The sequence below is a fragment of the Acinonyx jubatus genome, chromosome B1 (assembly GCF_027475565.1).
Source record: "Acinonyx jubatus isolate Ajub_Pintada_27869175 chromosome B1, VMU_Ajub_asm_v1.0, whole genome shotgun sequence".
NCBI classification, from domain to species: Eukaryota; Metazoa; Chordata; class Mammalia; order Carnivora; family Felidae; genus Acinonyx; species Acinonyx jubatus.
The window spans coordinates 200,561,100-200,584,150 of record NC_069382.1 but is presented as its reverse complement, the minus strand read 5'-3'; the positions used below and the strand labels follow the sequence as shown (position 1 = coordinate 200,584,150).

Genomic DNA, 23,051 nt, shown 5'->3' with positions numbered 1-23,051 from the left:
TTTCTGTGGGAAGGTCTGGCCTGAGGGCGCGGGGAAGCTGTCTGACTTCGGGCGGCTTAGTCCTCCTCAGGTGGGAGAGGACAAGCATGGTTTGTTGAGAGCAGCAGTGCCCGGAACGAAGGCTTGCAAGCGGGACTGCTGACAGAGCAGCGTGGTGGGTTTTCCTCTCCCCCGTTCTGTTTCTGAAGCTCTGTGCGCGTGGGACCCGAGTCGGGATTACGCATCACGTTAACAGGTCATTGGGTTGTTTTCGGTCTAGTTCTGAAAGTTGTATAAAAAAGTATTTGTTTCCTTACAATTCAACCGCTTATGACTTGCTTGAGAAAAAATAGGAGCGGTTCGTGTTGTCCACTGCCCACCTTTGGAGGCTAAGCTCGCGTGCGTCTCTCAGACAGTACAGTGCTCCCGGCTGCTCTAGGGACCCGTGTGAATCCGCAGGTGGCGTCAGTAAAGGGCAGAAACAGGGTGGCGTCCCGTGCTCTCGTGTCGGCCGCCTGCCACGGGTCGGTGGAGTGTGACTGAGGGCTGTCTCCTGGTTCAGAAGAAATCCTGGACCGTTACCCCCTCTGCTTCCTTTGGAGAGGGGCCTTCCTTGTTTTTGTAGGTTGATAAGTGTCGGAGGCAGAGGGAACCTGCCTTGGCGGCCCGTTACGTTTTAATAATAGGGCCTCGCTCTTCCTTTACCGGCAGCCTCTTGAGTCCCCCAGGGAGACTCCTTGTGGGGCCCAGCGTGGCCAGCGCGGGTGTGGGAGGGACGTGCACCTGCTTTTGCATTGGACCTGGCGGCCGCTCGTGGTTGAGCCCCTTTGTGGGCTGTCTGCGTCCCATAGAAACCAGCGTTGCCTCCCGTGGTCTTCGCCAGCTACCTGTTCTCCGCGCGCGGCCGAGATCTCAGGGCTGCTTCTTTGTAGCTGCTCATATCCTGGCGCCGCCTCGCTGCTCTTCTCCCTTCATGAACCGCTGGGCACAGGAGTGATGGGCAGGGTAGGGGTGGAGCAGAACCCGAGTTTGAGTTCCCGCTGGAGTTCATAGAAGTCCTACTTTGAAGGATGCGTGAATTCTGGACACATCATTAAGGCGAAATAGGAAGCTTAATTATTATTATAGATGATTTTTAAATTTTGTAATCTTTATTTTTGAGAGAGAGAGAGAGTGAGCGAGTGTGCAAGTGGAGGAGGAGTAGAGAGAGAGAGGGACACACAAAACCTGAAGCAGGCTCCGAGCTGTCAGCACCGAGCCCGACGTGGGGCTCGAACCCACGGACCGTGAGATGATGACCTGAGCTGAAGTTGGACACTCAACCGACTGAGCCACCCAGGCGCCCCTATTACAGATAACTTTTAAATCAGAAAACACATTTTGTGAAAAATTGGTATGATACAGAAACGTAGGAAGGAAGGAAACATAATAACCTCACCAACTAAAATGTTTATGGCTATTTCTGGCTTAGCTTCTCCTTTATTGAACTGGACCACGAACCCTAAGAACAAATTTGCTCCCCTGTCCCCTGAGGCAGCCGCTGCGCTCTTGTTAGTCGTTTCTGTAGACTCTACCTGCACTCTGAAAAAAACGACTTGCTCATTTTGCAGAGTTGAGAACTTTGAGGTTTACATGTTATGTGTCAGGTTCCATCTTTGGGAGTTAAGGATCTTTCTTGTCCCCTCGCCTCCCACTCCCTTCCCTGCTTCCTCCCAATATTGTGGTGCTGGCGAATCTATTTCTACGTGGCGGGCTGTTCTAGAATTCGGTGGTTGAAAACCTAGCATTTATCTGTGTGCAGTTCTGCTCTTGGCTGCAGGCCTCTGCTCTCCCCAAGGTGGGCCTTCCCACAAGGCTGCTTGGGCTTCCTCTCAGCGTGGTGGTGGCTGCTCTCCGAGGTTAGGCAGGCGCTGGTGTGGCATTGCTCTTGTCATGCTCTTTCCGTGAAAGCAGTCACAGCCCCAGGCCAGACAAAGGGCGTGGAAACATAGACATTTCTTTGTGCAGGGGAGTGAGAGAGGATTTTGGGCCATCTTCCGTCCACCACAGTTTTATAACAGTTTTTGGTTTAAATGGATATGTAGCAACTGTTACATTGTTCAGCTGAACCATGCAGTGTGATGGGTAATATATGCTTTCGCGTTTCCTTAGTGGAAACCGTTATGTTGTCTTCCATTTGCCTGGTCTCCTGTGCGTCTATTACTAATTCAGTCCCAGGTTTTCCAGGTGAACCGTGTAAAGAGCCTTTAGTGACGGTCAGCTGGACTCTGTCACGGCCATGTTTTTCTTTCGGTGACCTTGGAGCTCTTTGCCCTCATGCTCCAGACTGGGTCCCCACGGGCCTGTGACACGGCTGCGTGTTCTTCCCTTCACAGGTGGACCTCCAATTCTTGGGTCTCTTGTCTTCTGTGATCTACTTTGACCTGTGGTGCTTCTCTTAAATGTGCTCCGGGAGGCGACATTTTTTGAGACCTGGCATGCTAAAACAATCTCCTATGTCGGTTGATAGCTTGGCTAGGTATGTGGTTTGGATTGGAAATAATTTTCTCACAAATTTGAAGTGCATTGCTTCAGTATTTTGGGGCTTTCCATGTGCATTTTCTCTTTTAGGAACACTGATGCTATCGCGGTTTCTGATTCTTTGCCTGTGACCTGTTATTTGCACCCCGCCCCCCCCCCCCCCCCCCCCCCCGGCCATGGGTCTCCTCTGCATTCATTATGCTGGCACTTGATGACTTGGTGGGTCTTTTTAACCGTTTGATTCTGGGACATTTTGAGTTATTTCTAACATAATTAAAAAATCTTGACTATGTTTCTGTTTTTCTCCAGTTTTATTGAGGTATAACCAGCGAAATTGTTATATATTTAAAGCATATAAGGTAATGATTTGATATACGTAGACGTTGTGAAATGAGTACCATAATCAAGTTATCCATCACTTAAAAGTTACCTTTAAAAATGTTTTTAGGGGCGCCTGGGGGGCTCAGTCGGTTAAGCGTCTTGACTTTGGCTCAGGTCATGATCTCGCAGTTTGTGGGTTCGATCCCTGTGTCAGGCTCTGCAGAGCCAGGAGTTGCTTCGGATTCTGTGTCTCCCTCTCTCTCTGCCCCTCGCCTGCTTGCACTGTCTCTGTCCCTCTCTCTGTCTCTTTCTCTCAAAAATGAATACTAAAAAAAAATTTTAATTCTAGTGTAGTTAACATACAGTGTTATGTTAGTTTCAAGCGTACAATATAAACTGTGTGTGGTGAGTGTGCTTAAAAGTTGCTTTCTTAGCAAATTTCAAGTGAAATACATTATTAACTATAGTCACCATAATGTATATTATATCTTTGATCTTATAAATGAAAGTTTGTATTCTCTGGGGCATCTGGGTGGCTCAGTCGGTGAGTTCAGGTCATGATCCCAGGGCTGTGGGATCCAGCCCCGGGTTGGGCTCCTTGCTGAGCCTGGAGCCTGCTTCACATTCTCTCCCTCTGTGCCTCTCCCCTGCTTGTGCGAGCACAGGTGTGCCCTTTCTCTCTCTCTCAGATTCAAAACAAAAGAAAACAAAAGTTTGTGTTCTCTGACCAATGTTCTCCTGTTTCTCCCACCCCCAGCCCTGACTGTTTTCCTCTCTTTTTGTATGAGTGTGACTTTTTTTTTTTTCTTTTTCAGATTACACATGTAAGGGGGATCACACAGTTTTTGGCTTTCCCTCTCTGGCTTATTTCTCTTAGCATAATGTCGTCTGGGTTGCAAATGGCAGAATTTCCTTTTTTTTTTTTTTTTTTTTTAATTGGGGCAATTTTTTGATATATACAATGGAATAGTATTCCATTGTATATATCTACCATATTTTCTTCATCAGCTGGTGGGTTGATGGACACAGAGGTTGTTGCCATGTGTTGGCTGTTGTAAATCACACTGCAGTAAACATGGGTAGCCGATACCTCTGAGATAGCAATGTTGTTTCCTTCAGATAAATGCTCAGAATGGGATTGCTGGGTCACGTGCTGTTTCTTCTTTCTCTTTAATGTCTTTTTTTTTATTTTGAGAGAGAGCACACGCGTGAGCATGCATGGAAGGGGCAGAGAGAATCCCAAACAGGCCGTGCTGTCAGCCCAGAGCCTGACCTTGAGCTCCATCCCACGAACCATGGCATCGTGACCTGAGCCACAGTCAGGAGTGGGACGCTTAATCGACCGAGCCACCGACACTCCTCAGATGGTATTTCTGTTTTTAATTTTTTTGAGGAACTTCCATCCTGGCCTCCCCAGTGGTTGCACCAAATTCACGTTCCCACCAGCAGCACACGCTCCTTGCCCGTGCTCGTTTCTTGTGTTTTGATGCTAGCCATTCTGGTAGGGGTGAGGTCGTCCTCACCGTGGCTCTGAATGACCTCTCTGTGACCACGAGTGGTGCTGGGCATCTTCTCGTGTACCTGCTGGCGGTCTGCGGGCCCTCCTGGGACAAATGTCTGTTTGGGGCTCTTTTATAATTTTTGAAACCTTCTGTTTCTGTTTGGAACTCTTCCCGCATGGCTGTTGTGTCAGCATGATCTTCAGATTTTTTTCTTTTTCTCCCCAGTGTTTCTCTTTTCCTTCCTGCGTTCCTCCTCCTTCCACCCGCTCCCTGTTCCTTCTCCTTCTCCTCCTTTCTCCCTTCCTGCCGCCCTCCCTCCCTCCTTCCTTCCTCTCTGCCCTTTGGCAAGACTAGGAGATTATGCTGTCTTGTCTCTTTTTGTCCCCTTAGCGGTATTGGACTGTGACTACAGACAGTGCTGTCGTTTTTAATTACTTCGGGAATATTTTTACATTTTCATAATGTTCCTTTAAAAATCTAACGAAGAGCCTAGATGATACGTTCTCCTGCTTCAGAATTAAAACGTTATGGTGTGAAAATCTCTCTCCCACCCCATACCCTGGCCACCCGATTCACCTCCCTAGAGGCCACCGTGTCACCAGAGGTGGGCAGAGAATACCCGAGTGGGAGGCTGTGTCTGTTTGGACTCCCATGGGGTCACATCGAGGGCTCTCCCGTTCTCTCTGCGAGGTGTCCTCTGAGCTGCTGCTTCGCTTCTGCCTTTGTAAATTCTTGTTTCTCGTGGTGAGTTTCCTCGCTGTTCTGATTGCCCCTCTCAGTGAAGGTTTGTTGTTAAGATGGAGGTCCCGGAGCCGGTGGCAAGGTCTGGGTGGGGGGCTTGACTGAAGGCTGACTGGTCAGGACCCCACCGTCAGGCTTGGTGGGCGTTTCCCCCTGGGTCCGGGCAGCTGTCTTAGAAATCGCTGCTGCGCTGAGCGGCCCCCCCCCCCCCCCCCCCCCCCCCCCCCACCGCCGGTAGCGCGCCCCTCCGATGCGCCCCGTCCGGAGACTAGACTCCAGGCTGTGTCCAGCGGGGACGGGGCTGGGGCTGCATATTTCTTGGACCTACACCAGCTCTTCCCAGTTTTTGTAGCAGATGCCCCTGCTGCATGTGGTGAATTCTCATTCTGCGTCAGGTGTATTTTACAGGGAAAATAGGAAAAAATATTTCACAGCTATGAACAATAGAATTTAATATGCTTTTAATACCCTTCCTATTCAGCAAAATAAATTGATATTTAAAAACCAGGTAAAATTCACATACCATAAAATTCACCACTTAAACCATTTTAAGATTTATACTTCAATGTTTTTCTTATTTGTTTTTGTTTTTTGTTTTTTCCTTTCTGTTTGCTCAGTATGTCTCAGGGTTCTGCAACCGTCAGCACCGTGTAATTCTTGCCTGTTTTCATCATTCTGGTGTGGAGCCCAGTACTCCTAGCTGTCACTCTCAGTCCCCTCTCATGCCCCAGCTCCCAGCAACCACCTTTCTCCTTTTGGGCTCCATGCATTTGTCTGTTCTGGATGTTTCTTATAAATAGAACCATATGATGCGTGGCCTTTTTATGGCTGACTATTCCATTGTATGGTAGGTCACATTGCTTTCCTCAGTTTATCATTATTAGTTGGGTGGGTTTTTTTTGCCTTTATGAATAATGCTGCTGTGACGATTCTTGTACAAGTTTCTGTATGGACGTATGTTTTCAATTCTCTCTTGGGTAGACACCGAGGAGTGCAGTTGCTGGGTCGTGGGAGCCCTGTGTTTACCTGTTTGAGGAATGGCTAGACTGTTTTCTACAGCAGCCGCACCACTTCACATCCCCACCAGCAGCGTAGGAGGGTCCAGAGATTTGACATGTAACACTGAGAGTAAAAACCAGCAATGGGACCAAGGAAGATACCAACTTGGGTATCATCATGAAGTTAGGATTGGAGCAGCAGGGGAGGCAAGCAGACGGGTAGGCCCAAGGCTAGCATCGAGATCGGCCTGAGGCTCGAAGCTTCCAAACAAAACAAGAAACAGGTCATTTATAAAGTCCTGACTTTTCTAGGTGTATTTCTGCAGGAGAAGCAGACTTTTGCTATGAATTCTAAATTTTGTAGAGTAAAGCTTCTCCTTCATGAGAGACTTGGAGTGGCCGTTGCCCTCAACCCTGGTTCTATAGCAAGCCATCCTGATTTCGTTGTTCATCCCACGGCAGTCTTCATTGTGAGGACGGAGGTCGTCACTCGGCGGAGGCAGGAGAAAAGTATATTCCAGGCAGATGAGTGTGACATGTTAGAAAGCAAGGGAGTATGGAAGGAGTCTGTGTCTGCAAGTCAGATTTATTTGTGGGCTACGGTTTCCCGGCTTTCTGGGTAAGTCTCTCGTCTGCCCCTGGGGGAGTGACCCAAGAGCTTGATCCCTCCGCTGGCTTGGCTCTAGGGAATGTCCTGAAGGCCTTACTGCTGTCCAGCATCGAGACTTCTCTGCAGTGATTCTGCTCGGTTGGATTCCCAGAATGGACAGCACAGGCCGCGGCCCAATGCTCGAGTGGCCGGGGGTGTGGGACAGCGGGGCCCCACGGGGATGGGCTCTGGAGAGTGCTCAGCTCTGGTCTGGGGAGGACGCTCTTCCTGCCATCTTGTGCCTTCCACCCTATCTTTCTCCTTCCTCTTTCCTTCACATACTCCGTCTGTATTTTGAAATGTCTTGCTCCTCTGGAATATTAGCTCCACAAGAATACAGAATGTGCTTTACCTGCCGCTCTGTTTCCAGGTGCTGCTGGAGCAGGCCTGGTGCCTGTAAGTCGTTCTGAATGCCGATCGTTTCTTCCTGGGTGACTTGTCCCTTTCTCCTGAAAGCAGCGTGCCTTGTTTCACGTTGCGGACCCTCCTCTGTTCCATGTGGCCCTGCCCAGCCGTTTGACGTGTGCGGTCGTGTGACACGTGCTCTGTGACACGCGAGGTGGTCATTACGTAGCCCTGGAGAGCTCGTCGCGGACGTTAGCGGTAGGGTGCGTAGCCCCCTGCACTTGCCCCCTGGAAAAGCCACCCATAGCTCGGAGCTGCTAATTTCGGTTTAACTTCCATAGTTTCATTTCTCACTCTGTTTCAGTGTTTTCTTTCCTTCCTACCACGATCACGTGCTACATTCGTTCCTGGAAGACATTTTGACAGGGACCATGTTTATGCACAAGAGGACTTGGGCTACTGGCCTCTCTCTTCCCGCGTGCCTGTGAGGCGGCCTCGGTCCCTGCGGGCCCCCCACGCGGGGCACCTGCCGCCCCACTCCCTCTGCTGCCTGTGTCCCTGGGGGTTCACGCAGTTCTTGAAATTCCTTTGCTGTCATTTTTATTGGGGTTTCCGGAAGGAGTGTACATGCGTGTGAGAAATATTCTCACAGTCTTTTTAAATATAAAAATTGTTTTAGAATTACCTCTTTCCCCTTACTGTTTGCATCCTGTTCTTTCTTCTGGGTTTACGTTCTTGCTACCATGCCTCTTTTAGCATTTCTTTTGTAAAAGGGATGTGCATATGGAACTCATACAGAGCATGAGCAGAGGGGGGGCAGAGCGAGAGGGAGACACAGAATCCGAAGCAGGCTCCAGGCTCCGAGCTGTCAGCACAGAGCCCGATGCGGGGCTCGAACCCATGGACCGTGAGATCATGACCTGAGCCAAAGTCAAAGTCGGACGCTCAACTGACTGAGCCACCCAGGCGCCCCTATTTATTTTTATGAAAAAAATCTTTTTTAAAAAATGTTTATTTCAGACAGACAGAGAGAGAGAGAGAGAGCACACCAGGGGAGGGGCAGAGTGAGAGGGAGACATGGAATCCGAAGCAGGCTCCAGCCTCTGAGCTGTCAGTACAGAGCCCGAAGCAATGAATGGCTTGAACCCACAAACCGTGAGATCATGACCTGGGCCGAAGTTGGACGTTCAACTGACTGAGCCCTCCAGCTGCCCCAGCAGTCATGTTTTCTTTTTTAATTTTTTTTAATGTTTATTTATTTTTGAGAGAGAGAGAGAGAGAGAGACAGAGCATGAGTGGGGGAAGAGAAGAGAGAGAGGGAGACACAGAATCCAAAGCAGGCTCCAGGCTCCGAGCTGTCAGCACAGAGCCCGATGCGGGGCTCGAACCCATGGACCGTGAGATCATGACCTGAGCCGAAGTCGGATGCCCCACCGGCTGAGCCCCCCCAGGTGCCCCTAGTTAGCTTATTCTTTATGGGTTTTAAGATTGTCTTTTTGTCCTTCATGTTGTGTGGCTTCAGTGTGGCGAGGCCCAAAGTCAACAACGTCAGGGTGGAGTTTTAAATAATTACAGCTATTTCAACGTGGCATGAGCTGTCTTAGGAGAATGCGTTCATCTAAGTGTTCAGTCGTGGCTCTAAACACCGATTTGCTCTTATTTATGTTGCTTAGGACCCCGGCTGCTCTTTTAGTCTGAAAACATGATTTCCTTTCGTCTCTGCGAAAATTTCCATCATTATCCCTTTGAAACTGCCTTTCCCGCATCCTCCCGTCTCTCCCAGAACTCCACTGGGACGTCCGCTTCCTGAGGGCAGAGTATCCTTTCTTTTGTGGCGGTTGTACACGGCGTAAAATTTACTATTCTCACCACTCTTGAGTGTGGACTTCAGTGGCATGAAGTCCGTTCACCTCGGTGTAGGCGTTACCCCCCTCCATCTGCGGGACTGTCTCACCTTTCCAAACCGACACCCCGCCCTCATCGAACACCAGCCCCCACCCTGCTTCCGTTCTCTTGCGGCCACCAGTCCACTTTGTATGAATATCATCGCTCTGGGTACTTCGTGTAGGTGGAGTTGTACAGTGTTTGCCCTAAAAGTAAGTAAATACGTGCACACACACGTAAAGAAGGGGCGCCTGGGGGGCTCAGGCGGTTAAGCGTCCCACTCCAGCTCAGGTCACGATCTCAAGGTTTGTGGATTCGAGCCCCACGTGAGGCTCTGTGCTGACAGCTACGGAGCTGCTTGGGATTCTCTCTCTCTGCCCCACCCCCACTGTGCTCACACTGCACTCACACTCTCTTTCTCAAAGTAAATGTAAATAAACGTCAAAAAATGGGGGGGCTCTGTTGGAAGAGCATGTGACTCTTCATCTCGGGGTCATGAGTTTGAGTCATCTCGGGGTCATGAGTAGGGATTACTAAAAAATAAAAAAAATTTTTTTTAAAAAAGGAGCGCCCGGGTGGCTGAGTCACTTGAGTGTCCCCACTCTTGATTACGGCTCAGGTCATGATCCCAGGGTTGTGGGATGGAGTCCAAGTGGGCAGCCTGCTTGGGGTTCTCTCTCTCTCTGTCTCCCTCTGCTCTTCTCCCCTGCTTGTACACACGCTCTCTCTGAAATAAGATGAAAGTAGATAAATAAAAAATTAAAAACCAGTACTTTCCTTTTATAACTGTCTTCTTTCACTTGGCATAATGTTTTCAAGGTTCACGGAGATTGTAGTGTGCAGGAATTTATCACTCTTCATGGCTGGACGCTGTCTATGTACACATTTTGTGTATTCCCTGCTGATGGACAGGCGGCCATCTTTTGGATATTATCAATAATGCTGCTGTGATTGTTGGATTATAAACGTCTTTTGAGTCTCTGCTTTAAATTCTTCTGGATGGGCAGAATTAGTTTTTTTGGAGCGGTTTTAGATTCACAGGAAGATTAAGAGGAAGGTAGGTACAGAGAGTTCCTATATGCCCTGCCCCCCACCCACACACATCCATAGCCTTCCCTGTTACCGACATTCTCCACCAGAGTGGTACCTTTGCTGCACTTGATGAACCTGCACGGGTGTGTCTTAATCGCCGGGCGTTCACAGTTTCCATCAGGGCCCGCCCTTGATGTTGCGCGTTGTGTGGTTCACGGCAGGTGTCCACTGTTGCAGCATCCTACACGGTAGTTGCCCTGCCCTAAAGATCCTCTGTGTTCTGCCTATTCATTGCCCTCCTTCTGGCAGCCACTGACTGATCTTTTCACTGTTTCAGGATGTCCTGCGGTTGGAAGCATACGGTGTGTAATCTCTTCTTTCCCTAGGTAGCGTGCATTGAACGTTCCTCCGTATCTTTTCCTAGCTCGATAGCTCGTTTGTTTGTAGCGTGAGTAATATTTCATTGTCTGGATGGTCCACCGTTTGTTAATTCATCTCCTGCAGGACATCTTGGTTGCTTCCAGGTTTTGGCAATTATGAATAAAAACTGGTATAAACATCTGTGTGCAGGGGTGCCTGGGTGGCTCAGTCAATTAAACATCCAACTCTTGATCTCAGCTCAGGTCTTGATCTCAAGGTTGTAAGTTCAAGCCCTGCAGTGGGCTCCACACTGGGCGTAGAGCCCATCTTTGTGCAGGTTTTTTTGTGGATGTTAGTTTTTAACTCCTTTGGGTAGATACCGAGGAATGGGATTGCTAGATGTTATGATAAAATTATGTTTGGTTTTGTAAGAAACCACCAAATTGTCTTCCAAAGTGGCTGAACCACCTTGCATCCCATTAGCAGTGAAGGAGAGGTCTTCTTGTTCCGTATCCTTGCCAGCATTTGGTGTTGTCAGTGTTCTGGATTTTGTCCCTTTTGATGTGTGTGGAGTTCTACCTCATTTTAATTTGCATTTCCCTGATGACCTATGATATTGCACGTCTTTTCATATGCTTATCTGGCATCTATATTTCTTCTTTGGTGTTTTGTTTTAAGGTATTTGGCCCATGTTTTAGTTGGGTTGTTTGTTTTCTTGTTGTTGAGTTTTAAGAGTTCTTTTTATATTTTGGATAACAGTCTTATATCAGATGTCACTTGCAAATTTCTTCTCTCAGTCTGTGGTTTGTCTTCTCATTCTGTTGACCTTGTCTTTCACAGAAGGTAAGGTGTTTTGTTTTGTTTTGTTTTGTTTTGTTTTAATGAAGTGCAGTTTATCAGATATTTCTTTCATGGATTGTGCCTTTAGCGTTATATATAAAAGGTCACTGCCAAAGTCGATGTCGTATAGGTCTTCTCCTGTGTTGTCTTCTAGAAGTTTTGTAGTTTTTTAAAATTTCACATTTAAGTTTATGATCCATTTTGGGTTAATTCTGTGAAGGGTTAAGGTCTGTGTCTAGAGTCTTTTTTTTTTTTGCGTGTGGTTGTCCCATTGTGCCAGCACTGTTTGTAGAAAAGTCTTTGCTTCGTTGTATTGTCTTTGCTTCTTTGTCAAAGATCGGTTGACTGTATTTATGACAGTCTGTTTCTGGTCTGTCTCTTCTTTACTGTCGAACACTTATCTCTGATTTTGCCAGTACAACGCTACCTTCCTTAGTGTACTGTCTTCATAGGAACCCCAGAGTCAGGTACTGTCCGTTCTCCTACTTTGTTCTTCACCTTCATTACTGTGTTGGCTCTTCTGGGTCTTTTGGCTCTCCACATAAACTTTAGAATCAGTTTGTCAATATCCACAAAGTAGCTTACTGGGATTTGAGTGGGATTGCATTTCGCCTCTAGATCAAGTTAGGAAGAACTGGCATCTTGCCAATATTGAGCCATCCTATCCATGAACGTGGAACATCTTTCCATTTGTTTAGCTCTTCTTTGATTTTATTTATCAGAGTCGTATAGTTTTCCTTCAAGAGGCGCCTGAGTGTCTCAGTCAGTTGAGCGTCTGGCTTCTGCTCAGCTCACCATCTCACGGTTCGTGGGTTTGAGCCCCGCGTCGGGCTCTGTGCCTACAGCTCAGAGCCTGGAGCCTGTTTCGGATTCTGTGTCTCCCTCTCTCTCTGCCCGTCTGCTGCTCGTGCTCTGTCTCTCTCTGTCTCAAAAATAAATAAAAACATTATAGTTTTCCTTCAAAGGGTCTTGCAAATGTTTTGTTAGATTTATTCCTAAGTATTTCATTTTTTGGAGCGCTAATGTGAATGGTGTTTTTAATTTCAAATTCCACTTGTTTATTGCTGGCATGTAGGGAAGTGATTGACTTTTTGTATGCTAGCCTGGTGTCCTCTAATGTTGATATGAATGCTTATTAGTTCCAGGACTTTTTTTGATTCTTTCAGATTTCTGCATAGACACCATGTCATCAGTGAACAACAGTTTTGTTTTCTGCTTCCCAGTCTGTATACTTGTATTTCCTTTTCTTGTCTTAATTGCATTAACTAGGATGGCAGAATGTTTTTAATCCTGTTTTGTTCCATAGTGTAGCCCCAGCGCCTAAAATCCCGTGTCTGGCACAGCATAGGCACTGTAGAAACTTTTGAAAGAATGAAACATGAATGTTGTTTCTCTTAATCCCTCTTAAATATTTTACGTGTCTTTACCAGCCATACGGCTTGGTGAGTTGGTCAGATTTATCTTCTAACTTATTAGTTTATTTATATATTTAGCTGTGGTTAGTCTGCTGTATTCAACTCAACTGTTTTAATTCCAGTGCCTTCTTTTTCTTTTCCAAATCTGCAAATTGTGAGAAAAATAAGTTCCTATTCTTACTCTGTGGAAGCTAGGAGCTCGTTCTCCGGAGCTAGGAGCTGTGCCTGGCTCCTTGGATATTCCTCTCTGCTGGTGATGGGTTTGCGTGCTGTGTGATCTCTTTCTCCTGGTTTCCTGCAGCAGGGAGATCTTCCAGCCTGCTCTGGGTTGTACAAGATCCCCCGAGCAGTTTCCAGCTTGCCTTTGCGGGGCCCTACCAGCATCATTCATTCTAGAGAGGTTTTTACTTAAGTTTCCTGGCTCAGGATTTGAGATATCACAGCCTCTGAGGCAGATTTCTCCAGAGTGATTCTGTCTCCCCGGTGTTCCCTGGTGGGTATTTGCTGAGGGCTCTGCCCCAGGCTGGCCATCGGCTCAGATGCCGATGGCACTGTGACAGTAGGCACTCCGGTCTGCTCTGGGTGATGCCTGCTCTTCCTCCCCAGTGTTCAGAACCACCCTATGAAGTCGGTCCTCTGTCCTCAGGAGGTGGAGTGTGGAGGAGAGCATGTTGTCACTTGGATGGTTAATAAGCATTGGAGCCCAGATTCCAGGCTAGGCAGCGGCCTCCACGCTGTGCCCTGAGCCACTCCAGCCCGCCGCCCTCCACACCCTCCTGATCTGCTCTAGGCTCTGTTTGGGGAGCCAGGAGCCCCAAGCCCTCGCTTTGTTCCTGAGCTCTGCTTCGCTCACAGCTGCGGGCTCTGCCCGCTGAGGCTGATTGCTGTTTGCTTTTCCTTCCTGGACCTGAAGGTTTCCCTTTCTTGCTCTGAATTAGGCAGCATAGCTGGCTTTTTTTAAAAGAAAAAACTACTTGACCACCTTCATCAGAAATCTCCTGTAGTGTGTTAACACGGTGACATAACATTAATAGAGCTCCTGATACCAAATCATCGTTTCTGGGTAAATCCTCTCTGGCATCTTTTAGTGTAGTAGTGACGGGGTTTGATTTACTTCTGTTTTGTGATATTATTTACAGTGTTTTTTTTACTGATCTTGGTCTATAGCTCTCTTTTGCATGCAATTTTCTGGTTTTGGTATGAGAGCTATGCCAGCCTTCTATGTTTTGGGAAACTTTCCAGTATTTTCTACGTTCTGGAGTGATTTAAACAGCGGGAATGATATTTATGTGATGCACAAGGCATAGCAGTTGGAAAGACTGAGCTCGACTGGTATATACCGACATGGGGAAGTAAAGATAGGTTGATCGGTGCGTGATCGCATTTGTGGAAATACGGACCCGCGAAACAACTCTGTTGCCGGATGCACACCTGAGGCTGGAAGGATGCCCAGTGAACCTGTGACGGGAATCGCCTCTGAGGAAGGGCAGATGAGACTTGGCTTCGAGAGGAGGCCGACTTTCACTCCTCCAACCCACACCTGTGGGAGGCAGCATCGGGGGCTGGACCGCCGCTGCCCCTGTGCCTTCCCGCTTTATGACTCGGGTGTTGCGGTGTCCGCGCCCGGGAAAGGGGATGCGAGCACCCGCCGCAGGCTGTTGTGGGTGGCGGGCGGTCTGACCAGAGGAGGCCCACGGGGTGCTGCGTGCACTTCCTTTTCCAGTTCTCAGGTACCGAGCACCCCAGAGTAAGCCCGAACCACTAAGTCTGTGGGTGCTCTTGTCTGGAGTTCTCGCTCTCCTTTTTTCCGTATAAAGACGGCTGGAAGCGAATGTGGCCTGGGCTAACACACTGTCCTTTCAGGGCGGGGGTTCTGGCCTGTTGTGCCTTGCGCTTCCTTCTTGCAAACCCCTGCCTCCCCTCCCGGCAGAATGACGGGTCCCTGCGGGGCTGTGGGGAGCGGGGCCCTCTGGGCTCGGTGGGCTCTGGGCCTCTCAGGCGTTACACCCCTTGCTTACGGTTGGTTTTTCTTGAAAGGCTGGACACGGTCAAAGATTTTCTAATTTATCGGTATGACTTCGGTAAAAAGCAGAACTTTTAGAAACATAAGACGAAGTGGTCGTTGACTTGCGCTGCTACGCGGGAGGTGAAGGCCAGTGGCCTGTGGCGGCCCTGCGCCTCGGAGACTTCTCGCAGGTGGGGTCCTGGGGCGTCAGCCGTCCACGCCCAGGTGAGGAGGAGACAGTGACGAGGCGAGGAGACCAGCAACACAAATGAAACTTAAAAAAACAACAGCGAAAACAGACTTGTGAAGTCCACAAACTTAAAACAGTTAGGTTTAACACGTTTAAGGATTTAAAATGGGAACCAGCAATCTTGAAAAGTGTGGTTCATACGTCAGGTTGTGATTCACGTAAACCTAGGCTTGACATTGAATCCTGGCCCCGGGACTTCTAGCCTTGTGATCCTGGGTACCTTCTGAGAGAAGCCAGAAATCTGAATTTTTGTGTAAAATATCCCAAACTTTAACTGTCGGCAGCTAAACTCTTGACTTATCGGCGGGCTTTACTTCTTAGCATTGTTTTCTTTGTGGTTTTGCTCTAACTAGGATCGCAGTTTTCACACTTAACTCATCAGGGTCTGCTTAGAGGTAATACTCTACCTCACTGAAAATTTAAGATTCTTGCAACTGTCTAGATTGATTTACTTCCTCTCCCATGCTACAGTCGTCATACGTATCTGTTAAGTTACGGTCCCCACAATCATAAAGTTTGCTTTGGCAACATGAATTTGAAACTAAGAGGAACAAAGAGTCATTTATATTTACTCATTTATTCAATACTTCTGGTGCCTTTCCTTCCTTCTTAAAGATCCAAGTTTCAGGGGCACCCGGGTGGCTTAGTCGGTTAAAGTGTCCGACTCTGGATTCCGGCTCAGGTCGTGATCTCAAAGATCATGGGTTTGAGCCCTACATCAGGCTCTGCACTGACAGTGTGGAGCCTGCTTAGGATTCTCTCTCTCTTCCCCCCCTCCCCCGCCCCTCCCCTGCTTACACTCTGTCCCTTCAAAATAAATAAACGTAAAAAAAAAAAAAAAATCCAAATTTTAGTCTGGTCTCATTTTTCTTCCCGTGAAGAACTTCCTTTAGCATTTCTTGTAGTGTAGATCTGTTGACAGCTTATTAACTTGTATTTCTTTTAAAATGTATTTTTGCCTTCATTCTTTTTTTTTTTTTTTTTAGTGCTTATTTATTTTTGAGAGAGGGAGAGAGAAAGACAGCGTGCAAGCGGGGGAGGGGCAGAGAGAGAGGGAGACACAGAATCTGAAGCAGCTGTCAGCACAGAGCCCGACGCGGGGCTTGAACCCATGAACCGCGAGATCGTGACCTGAGTTCAAGTCAGACGCTCAACCCACTGAGCCACCGAGGCACCCCTCTTCTGACTGCTTTTGAGATTCTCTCTTTATCTTGTGTTTCAGCATTTTGACTGATGTGCACTTGGCGTGTGGGTTCTTTTATATTTATTGTGCTGCATTTCTTGCATCTATAAATTTATGTTTCACCCAGTTTGTGAAATACTTCTGGCTGTTTCTTCCCCCAATATTTTTTCTGTCTCACTCTTTTCCTTCTCTCCTTGTGGGTGTGAGTGGGAATCCAGACGTTTTGATATTGTTCTGTAGATTGCTGAGGCTCGCTCACTCACTTTATTTCCTTTTTTAAAGTTTATTCATTTATTTTTAGACAGAAAGAATGCAGAGGGCACAGAGAGAGGGAGTGAGAATCCCAAGCAGGCTCTGCACTGACAGCACAGAGCCCAACATGGGGCTTGAACTCACCAACCGTGAGATCATGATCTGAGCTGAAATGAAGAGTCAGGAGCTTGACCTAATGAGCCATCAGATGCCCCTCTTTCTTTTTTAAATGAATTTTTCTGTTTTTTAGACAAGGTAATTTTTAACGATCTATTTTCAAGTTTCCTGACATATCTAATATACTTTGGATGTATATCTAATATCCATCCAATGATGCTCTGATTTCAGTTACAGTATTTCTCTTGTAAAATTTACATTTGGCTCTTTTTTTAAAAATAGTTTTTATTTCTTTGTTACATTTCCAGTTTATTATTTTATTAACACATTTTTGTTTATGTTCTTGAGCATGGTTATAATAGATGCTTTACAGTTGTTATCTGCTGGGATGCCTGGGTAGCTCAGTCGGTTGAGTGTTGGACTCTCGATTTCAGCTCAGGTCATGATCACAGGGTTGTGGGATCAAGCTCTGCGTCTTGATCTGTGGGATCAAGCTCTGCACTGAGCATGGAGCCTGTTGGGGATTTGTGTACTCGCTCGATCTCTCTCTCCCTCTCCCTCTCTCTCTCACTACCCCTCCCTCCCTCTCTCTCCCCCTCCCCTGCCTGTGCGTGCTTGCTCGCTCTCTAAAATACAAATAACATTTTTTTTAATTAAAAAAAGTTTTAAAATTCTTATTTGCTGGATTTTAATATTTGGGCCATTTCAGGGTTGGTTTGTGTGGTTTCCCTGTTTCTTCATATGTTTAGTAATTTGGGGTCATATCCTGGATATTTTGATGATATGCTGTAGATGCTCTGGATTCTGTTATGTTCCCCTTAAGAGTGGTAGTGTTTTTTTACTTTTAATTCTCTTAAAGTACACATAACATGAAATTTATCTTTACTAGTTTGTCGTCGTCGTTGTTGTTTTTTGAGAGAGAGAGATTGTGCATGTGTGTAAGTGGGGAAGGGACAGAGGGAGGGAGAGAATCCCAAGCAGGCAGCCTGACTTGGGGCTCAATCTTACGACTGTTGAGATCATGACCTGAGCTGAAATCAAGAGTCAGATGATTAACTGAACCACCCAGGTGCCCCGTCTTAACTATTTTTAGTGCCCGTTCAGTAGTATTAAGTACGTCCGCTGTGCCGTGCAGTCGTCCCCACCATCCAGCCCCAGAAGTCCTCATCTTGCGAGTCTGAAACTCTAACGCCCATCAAATACCAACTCCCCGTCCTCCCTCCCCCCAGCCCCCGGCTCCACCAACTGCCTTCTGTCTCTGTGATCTGACCGCTCCAGGGACCTCCTGTCAGTGGAATCATATAGTATTTGTCCCCTCACGACCGGCTTATTTCACGGAGCACAATGTCCTCCAGGTCCATCCGTGTGGTGGCAGGCGGCAGGACGTCCTTCCCGCTCGAGGCCGAGGAACATTCCGCCGTGTGGACGGACCACGTTTTCTCACCCGCGCGTCTGTCGACGGACTCTGGGTTCTTGCTCGTCTTAGCTGATGTGAACGGTGCTGCTGTGAACGTGGGGTGCACACACCTCTTGGAGACCCTGCTCTCCGTTCTTCTGGGTGCACACCCAGAGGTGGAATTGCTGGATCCTGTGGTGGGTCTGGTTCTAGCTCTGTGGGGAGCCTCCGCACTATTCTCCACAGCGGCTGCACCATTTTACCTTCCCACCGACCGTGCAGAGGCTCCCAGGTTCCCCACATCCTCGCCAACGCTGGTTACTTTATGTATTTTTTTGAGAGTAGCCATCCCACTGGGTGTGAGGTGGGATCTCATTGTGGTTTTGATCTTAAAAGTGGTCTTGTGGTTTATTTTTTTGTCTAGCAGCTGGAATCTTCCTTCACTTGCTTTATAAGCCAGGCTGTGTGGTCTGTGCCCCACATGTGTGTCGGCCTGGGATTTGGGCACAGTCTGTCTGCGGGATCTGGAGCTCTTCCTCCACGGCTCTCACCCGTTGGGAGTCTTACTTCTCGTAGCGTGTTCCAGGGGTCCTCTCAGACCCTCCTTAGGCACGAAACTAGAAGCCAGGACGTTCACCCAACACTGTTCCTTTCTTTGAGGAGCAGAGTCCCATTTATTTTCTTCCTGCTTTTGTCTCTCTTCGTGTCTTCAAGTAATTGTGACATATATACATATGTTACATAATTAAAAAAAAATTTTAACGTTGATTTTTGAGAGACAGAGCACGAGCAGGGGAGGGACAGAGAGAGAGACAGAGAGACACAGAATCCAAAGCAGACTCCAGGCTCCGAGCTGTCAGCACAGAGCCCGAGGTGGGGCTCGAACCCACAAACTGAACCGTGAGATCATGACCTGAGCCAAAGTCAGGCGCTCAACTGACGGAGCCCCCCAGGTGCCCCCGTAATTATTTTTTTAAGTAGGCTCCGTTCCCAATGTGGGGCTTGAACTCCCCACCCTGAGGTTAAGAGTCACGTGCTCTACTGACTGAGCCAACCAGGCATCCCTGTTTTTTTATGTTTTTGCCCATTTCGGTCTGACACGAGCTGGAATCATTTGCCTTTAGAAAAGCGTTGCGTGAGCGAAACCACGTGCGCTCCCACGTCTCCTGGTGTTAGCAGGCCATCCGGTGTGCGTGAAGCCGAGCCGGATCTTGGCCTGTTAAGTTTGCTCTCCTTTCCTGTGTCTCCTACGAGGTCTGGGTGGAAGCCCCGGAGGAAGCCACAAGCCCTCTTGCTGCACCGGAGGTCTCTCCACCACAGCACCGTCGGCGTGTTTGGCCAGATGATCCTGTGTCATAGGGGCTGTCCTGTGCGGAGAAGGGCATTTAGTGGGCTTCTTGCCCCCTCCCCAGTTGACGTCTGTAGCAGCTCCCCAGTGGTAACAATAAAAATCGGTTCCAGACGTTTGTCCTCGGGCAGCATGGGGAGCGGCTGCCGTGCACGTGTGGACCTCTCTGGTGTGTGCACTCTCACGCACTTGGCTTTTCCCTGCCGCTGTGCTGCCTTCTCGGAGGGCCCCAGTGCACTCTTGGTGAAGGGGTGCCCGCCTGTTCCTTGTTCCTGGCTGCCTTTTGGGCTTGGATGCCGTCACTGGGTGTCCCCACGTGGGGACTGCAGTCCTGCAGCAAAGACCTCATCGTCACAGGCAGCCTGAGGGGTCTTCCTAATGCTCGTGGGTCCCCCAGCGGCCCGAACGGCATGGTGCGAAAGTACGTCATGGCTCAGCAGTGTTGACCTTGGTAGTGAATCTCCAGGAGACAGCTGAATAGAAGGCACCATTACTACGATGCTTCTTGTCATCAGCCCTTAATTTGGGCCTGGGCAGGGAGGGGTGGATGACAGAGATCAGATGACTGGCCTGAGCATAAAGCACACCTGATTTGGGCTGTCTTCTCACTTTGTTACTCTTGATGTTTGGCTTCCCCCCATCGTCAGTCTGGAACTAATGATGGGCCAGGCATTGGGTGGGAGATCTCGTTTTCGGCTGTGCTGAGCAGTAACCTTGGGCATTTGCTGAACCTCTGCCTGGGAGTCCCCCCCTCAGCCGTGCCCAGACGATCGGTTTGGTTTCTGAGCCCTTCCCTCTTACCCTTTTGCAAAGGCCGGCCTGTCTCTGTGCCAGCCACCTCAGGTACCAGCACTCAACGCCACGGGGCCGATGAGCCACTTGTCACAGCCACACTGCTGGCTCGTGGTGGCATGGCTTGTGTCTCCTGGCCTGACTTTTGTGTTCTCTCCCTTAAAAGTGGTTCCCTCCCCTTCCCCCTTCCCCCTTCCCCCTTCCCCCTTCCCCCTTCCCTTCCCTTCCCTTCCCTTCCCCTTCCCCTTCCCCTTCCCCTTCCCCTTCCCATTTCCCCTTCCCCCTTTCCCCTTCCCTTCCCCTTCCCCCTTCCCCCTTTCCCCTTCCCTTCCCCTTCCCCCTTTCCCCTTCCCTTCCCCTCCCCCCTTTCCCCTTCCCCCTTTCCCCTTCCCTTCCCCCTTCCCCTTCCCTTCCCCCTTCCCCCTTCCCCCTTCCCCCTTTCCCCTTCCCTTCCCCTTCCCCCTTCCCTTCCCCTTCCCTTCCCCCTTCCCCTTCCCTTCCCCCTTCCCCTTCCCCCTTCCCCTTCCCTTCCCCCTTCCCCCTTCCCCCTTCCCCCTTCCCCCTTCCCCCTTCCCCCTTCCCTTCCCCTTCCCCCTTCCCTTCCCCTTCCCTTCCCCCTTCCCCTTCCCTTCCCCCTTCCCCCTTCCCTTCCCCTTCCCTTCCCCCTTCCCCCTTCCCCCTTCCCTTCCCCTTCCCCTTCCCCCTTCCCCCTTCCCCCTTCCCCCTTCCCCCTTCCCCCTTCCCCCTTCCCATTTCCCCTTCCCTTCCCCTTCCCCCGTTCCTCTTCCCTTCTCCTTTCCCCTTCCCTTCCCCCTTCCCTTCCCCCTTCCCTTCCCCCTTCCCTTCCCCCTTCCCCTTCCCCCTTCCCCTCCCCCTTCCCTTCCCCCTTCCCCTCCCCCTTCCCTTCCCATTTCCCCTTCCCCCTTTTCCTTTCCCCCTTCCCCCTTTTCCTTTCCCCCTTCCCCCTTCCCCCTTTCCCCTTTCCCCTTTCCCTTTCGTTTCCACTTTATCATTTTGTGACTCTGTCTCATTTCTGTGATACTGGAGCTGCCTCCTATGACCGAGGGATTATGTAAACGTCATACATGGTCTCACGATAAACCACACAAAGCCGTAGAGGTGTCAGGATACTTCTGTTAGGTTCTAAATGTGATGTTTCTTTTTCTTTTTGTTTTTCTAACACTGTAGTGCTCTAGATACGGAGCGTCTGGGCTGAATGCAGTTTAGCATCAAAAGGGTCCTCTTTCTGTCGAGAAGATTGCAAAGTGTGTCAAGATGAAGCAGGCACCGGAGACCCTTGGCAGCACGAACGGGAAGACCCAGAACTGTGAAGTGAATCGTGAATGTTCCGTGTTCCTCAGCAAAGCCCAGCTCTCGACCAGTCTACAGGAGGGGGTCATGCAGAAGTTCAACGGCCACGACGCACTTCCCTTTATCCCATCCGAGAAGCTGAAGGACCTGACGTCCCGTGTATTTAATGGCGAACCTGGTGCTCATGATGCCAGACTGCGCTTTGAGTCCCAGGAAGTGAAGGCGCTCGGGACGCCACCCAGCACCACCCCCATCAAAAACGGCTCTCCGGAGATTAAGCTGAAGATCACCAAAACGTACATGAACGGGAAACCTCTCTTTGAATCTTCGATTTGCGGGGACAGCGCTGCTGCCGTGTCCCAGTCGGAAGAACACGGACAAAAACCGGAAAATAAGGCCAGAAGGAACAGGAAGCGGAGCATAAAGTACGACTCCTTGCTGGAGCACGGTCTTGTTGAAGCAGCGCTGGTGTCCAGGATCTCGAGTCCCTCCGACAAAAAGGTGCCTGTGAGGAGGCATGGCCCGGGTGGGGTCGAGCGCAGCAGCCGCGCCGGCCAGGCCCCTTCTGGGTGTGGGACGCCGGGTGCAGGGGAGGAGAGTGTGCCCCCTCGCCCTGGGTGCACCGGCCTGACAAGGGAGCCGGGCTGTGGCTCGGCCCCTGGCTGCAGGCGACCCTGTGTTAAGTCTCACAGCGGCCCGCCCGCAGAGCCAGTTGTGAAACTAAGGACTTGACTAAGTGTTCGAGAGTGAAATGGATAAAAAGAGGTAAAACCAGTTTCTAGACCCAGGTCTGGCCAGTTCCACACCCCTTGAACTTCAGGACTTAGCCTGACGACAGGGAACGACGAGGGGTGCTGGGATCTGGCTTCCTGGTGCCATGGGGGGTGGGGGGGGGCGGTGCAGGGGGGCTCCTGTCCTTCCACATGGTTTGCCATCCGCTCTTGTCTCCTCTACCCGGTGGTCCCGCAGACGGTCCGCCTCCTTGAGGACTGGGTCTGCCTTGTACCTTCACGCTCTTGGTTCCCAGTGCGGAGCCCAGCACTTGAACACGTGTGAGCAGGTGTTCAGTCATCAAAGACGGGTGGAAACCCCTGCTTGTGATGAAGGACTGTAGGGGTTTATGCCACCATGTCTTAAAGTGGCACTGCGATGGCCCGCTGCTGAAATGAGTATAAGCCATGTAAAGTGGCCAAGGAGCCTTGGCCTTGGCAGAAGGAACCAGGGAGGGTGCCAAGGGCTGACGGTATCTGTGGTCTATGTGAACAGAGGCTGGAAGGGGCCTGGGGTCCTTCGGTCTTTAGTCGAAGCTCCAGGCCCACTTGCAGGGGTAGGGAGAGGGAGCCTGAAACCACTTTGGGTTGGTATCATCACCGAGGTTGGAGTATTTAGTTTAAAATTACACTTGAGGAATTTTATTTACAGTTTCCACAGATAAAAGGGAGAATGTTCAAAATTCCCTTGAAATCGTTAAAATAATGAAGATTTTTTAAGGTTTAGAAAAGTGAGTGCTCAGGAGCTGTTTGGCTCTTGCTAATGTATTGCAACGGTGAATTTTTTTAAAAAAATAGATGAATTTGGCGAGCTGGGCTGATGCAACGAGGGTCTGAAGTTCGCGTGGTTGTGGGGGACCTCGCTCGTTCATAGGGAAGAGGCTGGTGCAAGTTACTCCTGCTCTGCCAGTCGGTTTTGATAAACTTGGGTAAATACCTGAGTTTTGACTCTCATCTTCAGAGTGGGGTGGTGATCCTCCACATGGGGCTCTCACGTGGCTTAGAGGACACGAAAATGCAAAGCTGGGGTGCTGTGGGCTA

At 49.4% G+C, this 23,051-nt stretch overlaps 1 protein-coding gene across 9 annotated transcripts in view; it reads left to right on the top strand.

The window, feature by feature from the left end:
* The window catches only part of NSD2 (nuclear receptor binding SET domain protein 2), an 88,011-nt gene that overhangs the window by 8,309 nt on the left and 56,651 nt on the right, over positions 1-23,051 (top strand). For 7 of the 9 annotated variants that reach the window (XR_008296463.1, XR_008296464.1, XM_053217717.1 and 4 more), the window contains exon 1: positions 21,164-21,741. Coding sequence is in view for 7 of the 9 variants with exons in the window: in XM_053217717.1 (XP_053073692.1) it covers positions 21,205-21,741 (537 nt within the window). In the remaining 2 variants the exon portion in view is untranslated. Of the gene's footprint in view, positions 1-21,117; positions 21,742-23,051 lie in introns of those variants that run through there. The other 2 variants (XM_053217715.1, XM_053217716.1) reach the window with 1 other exon arrangement.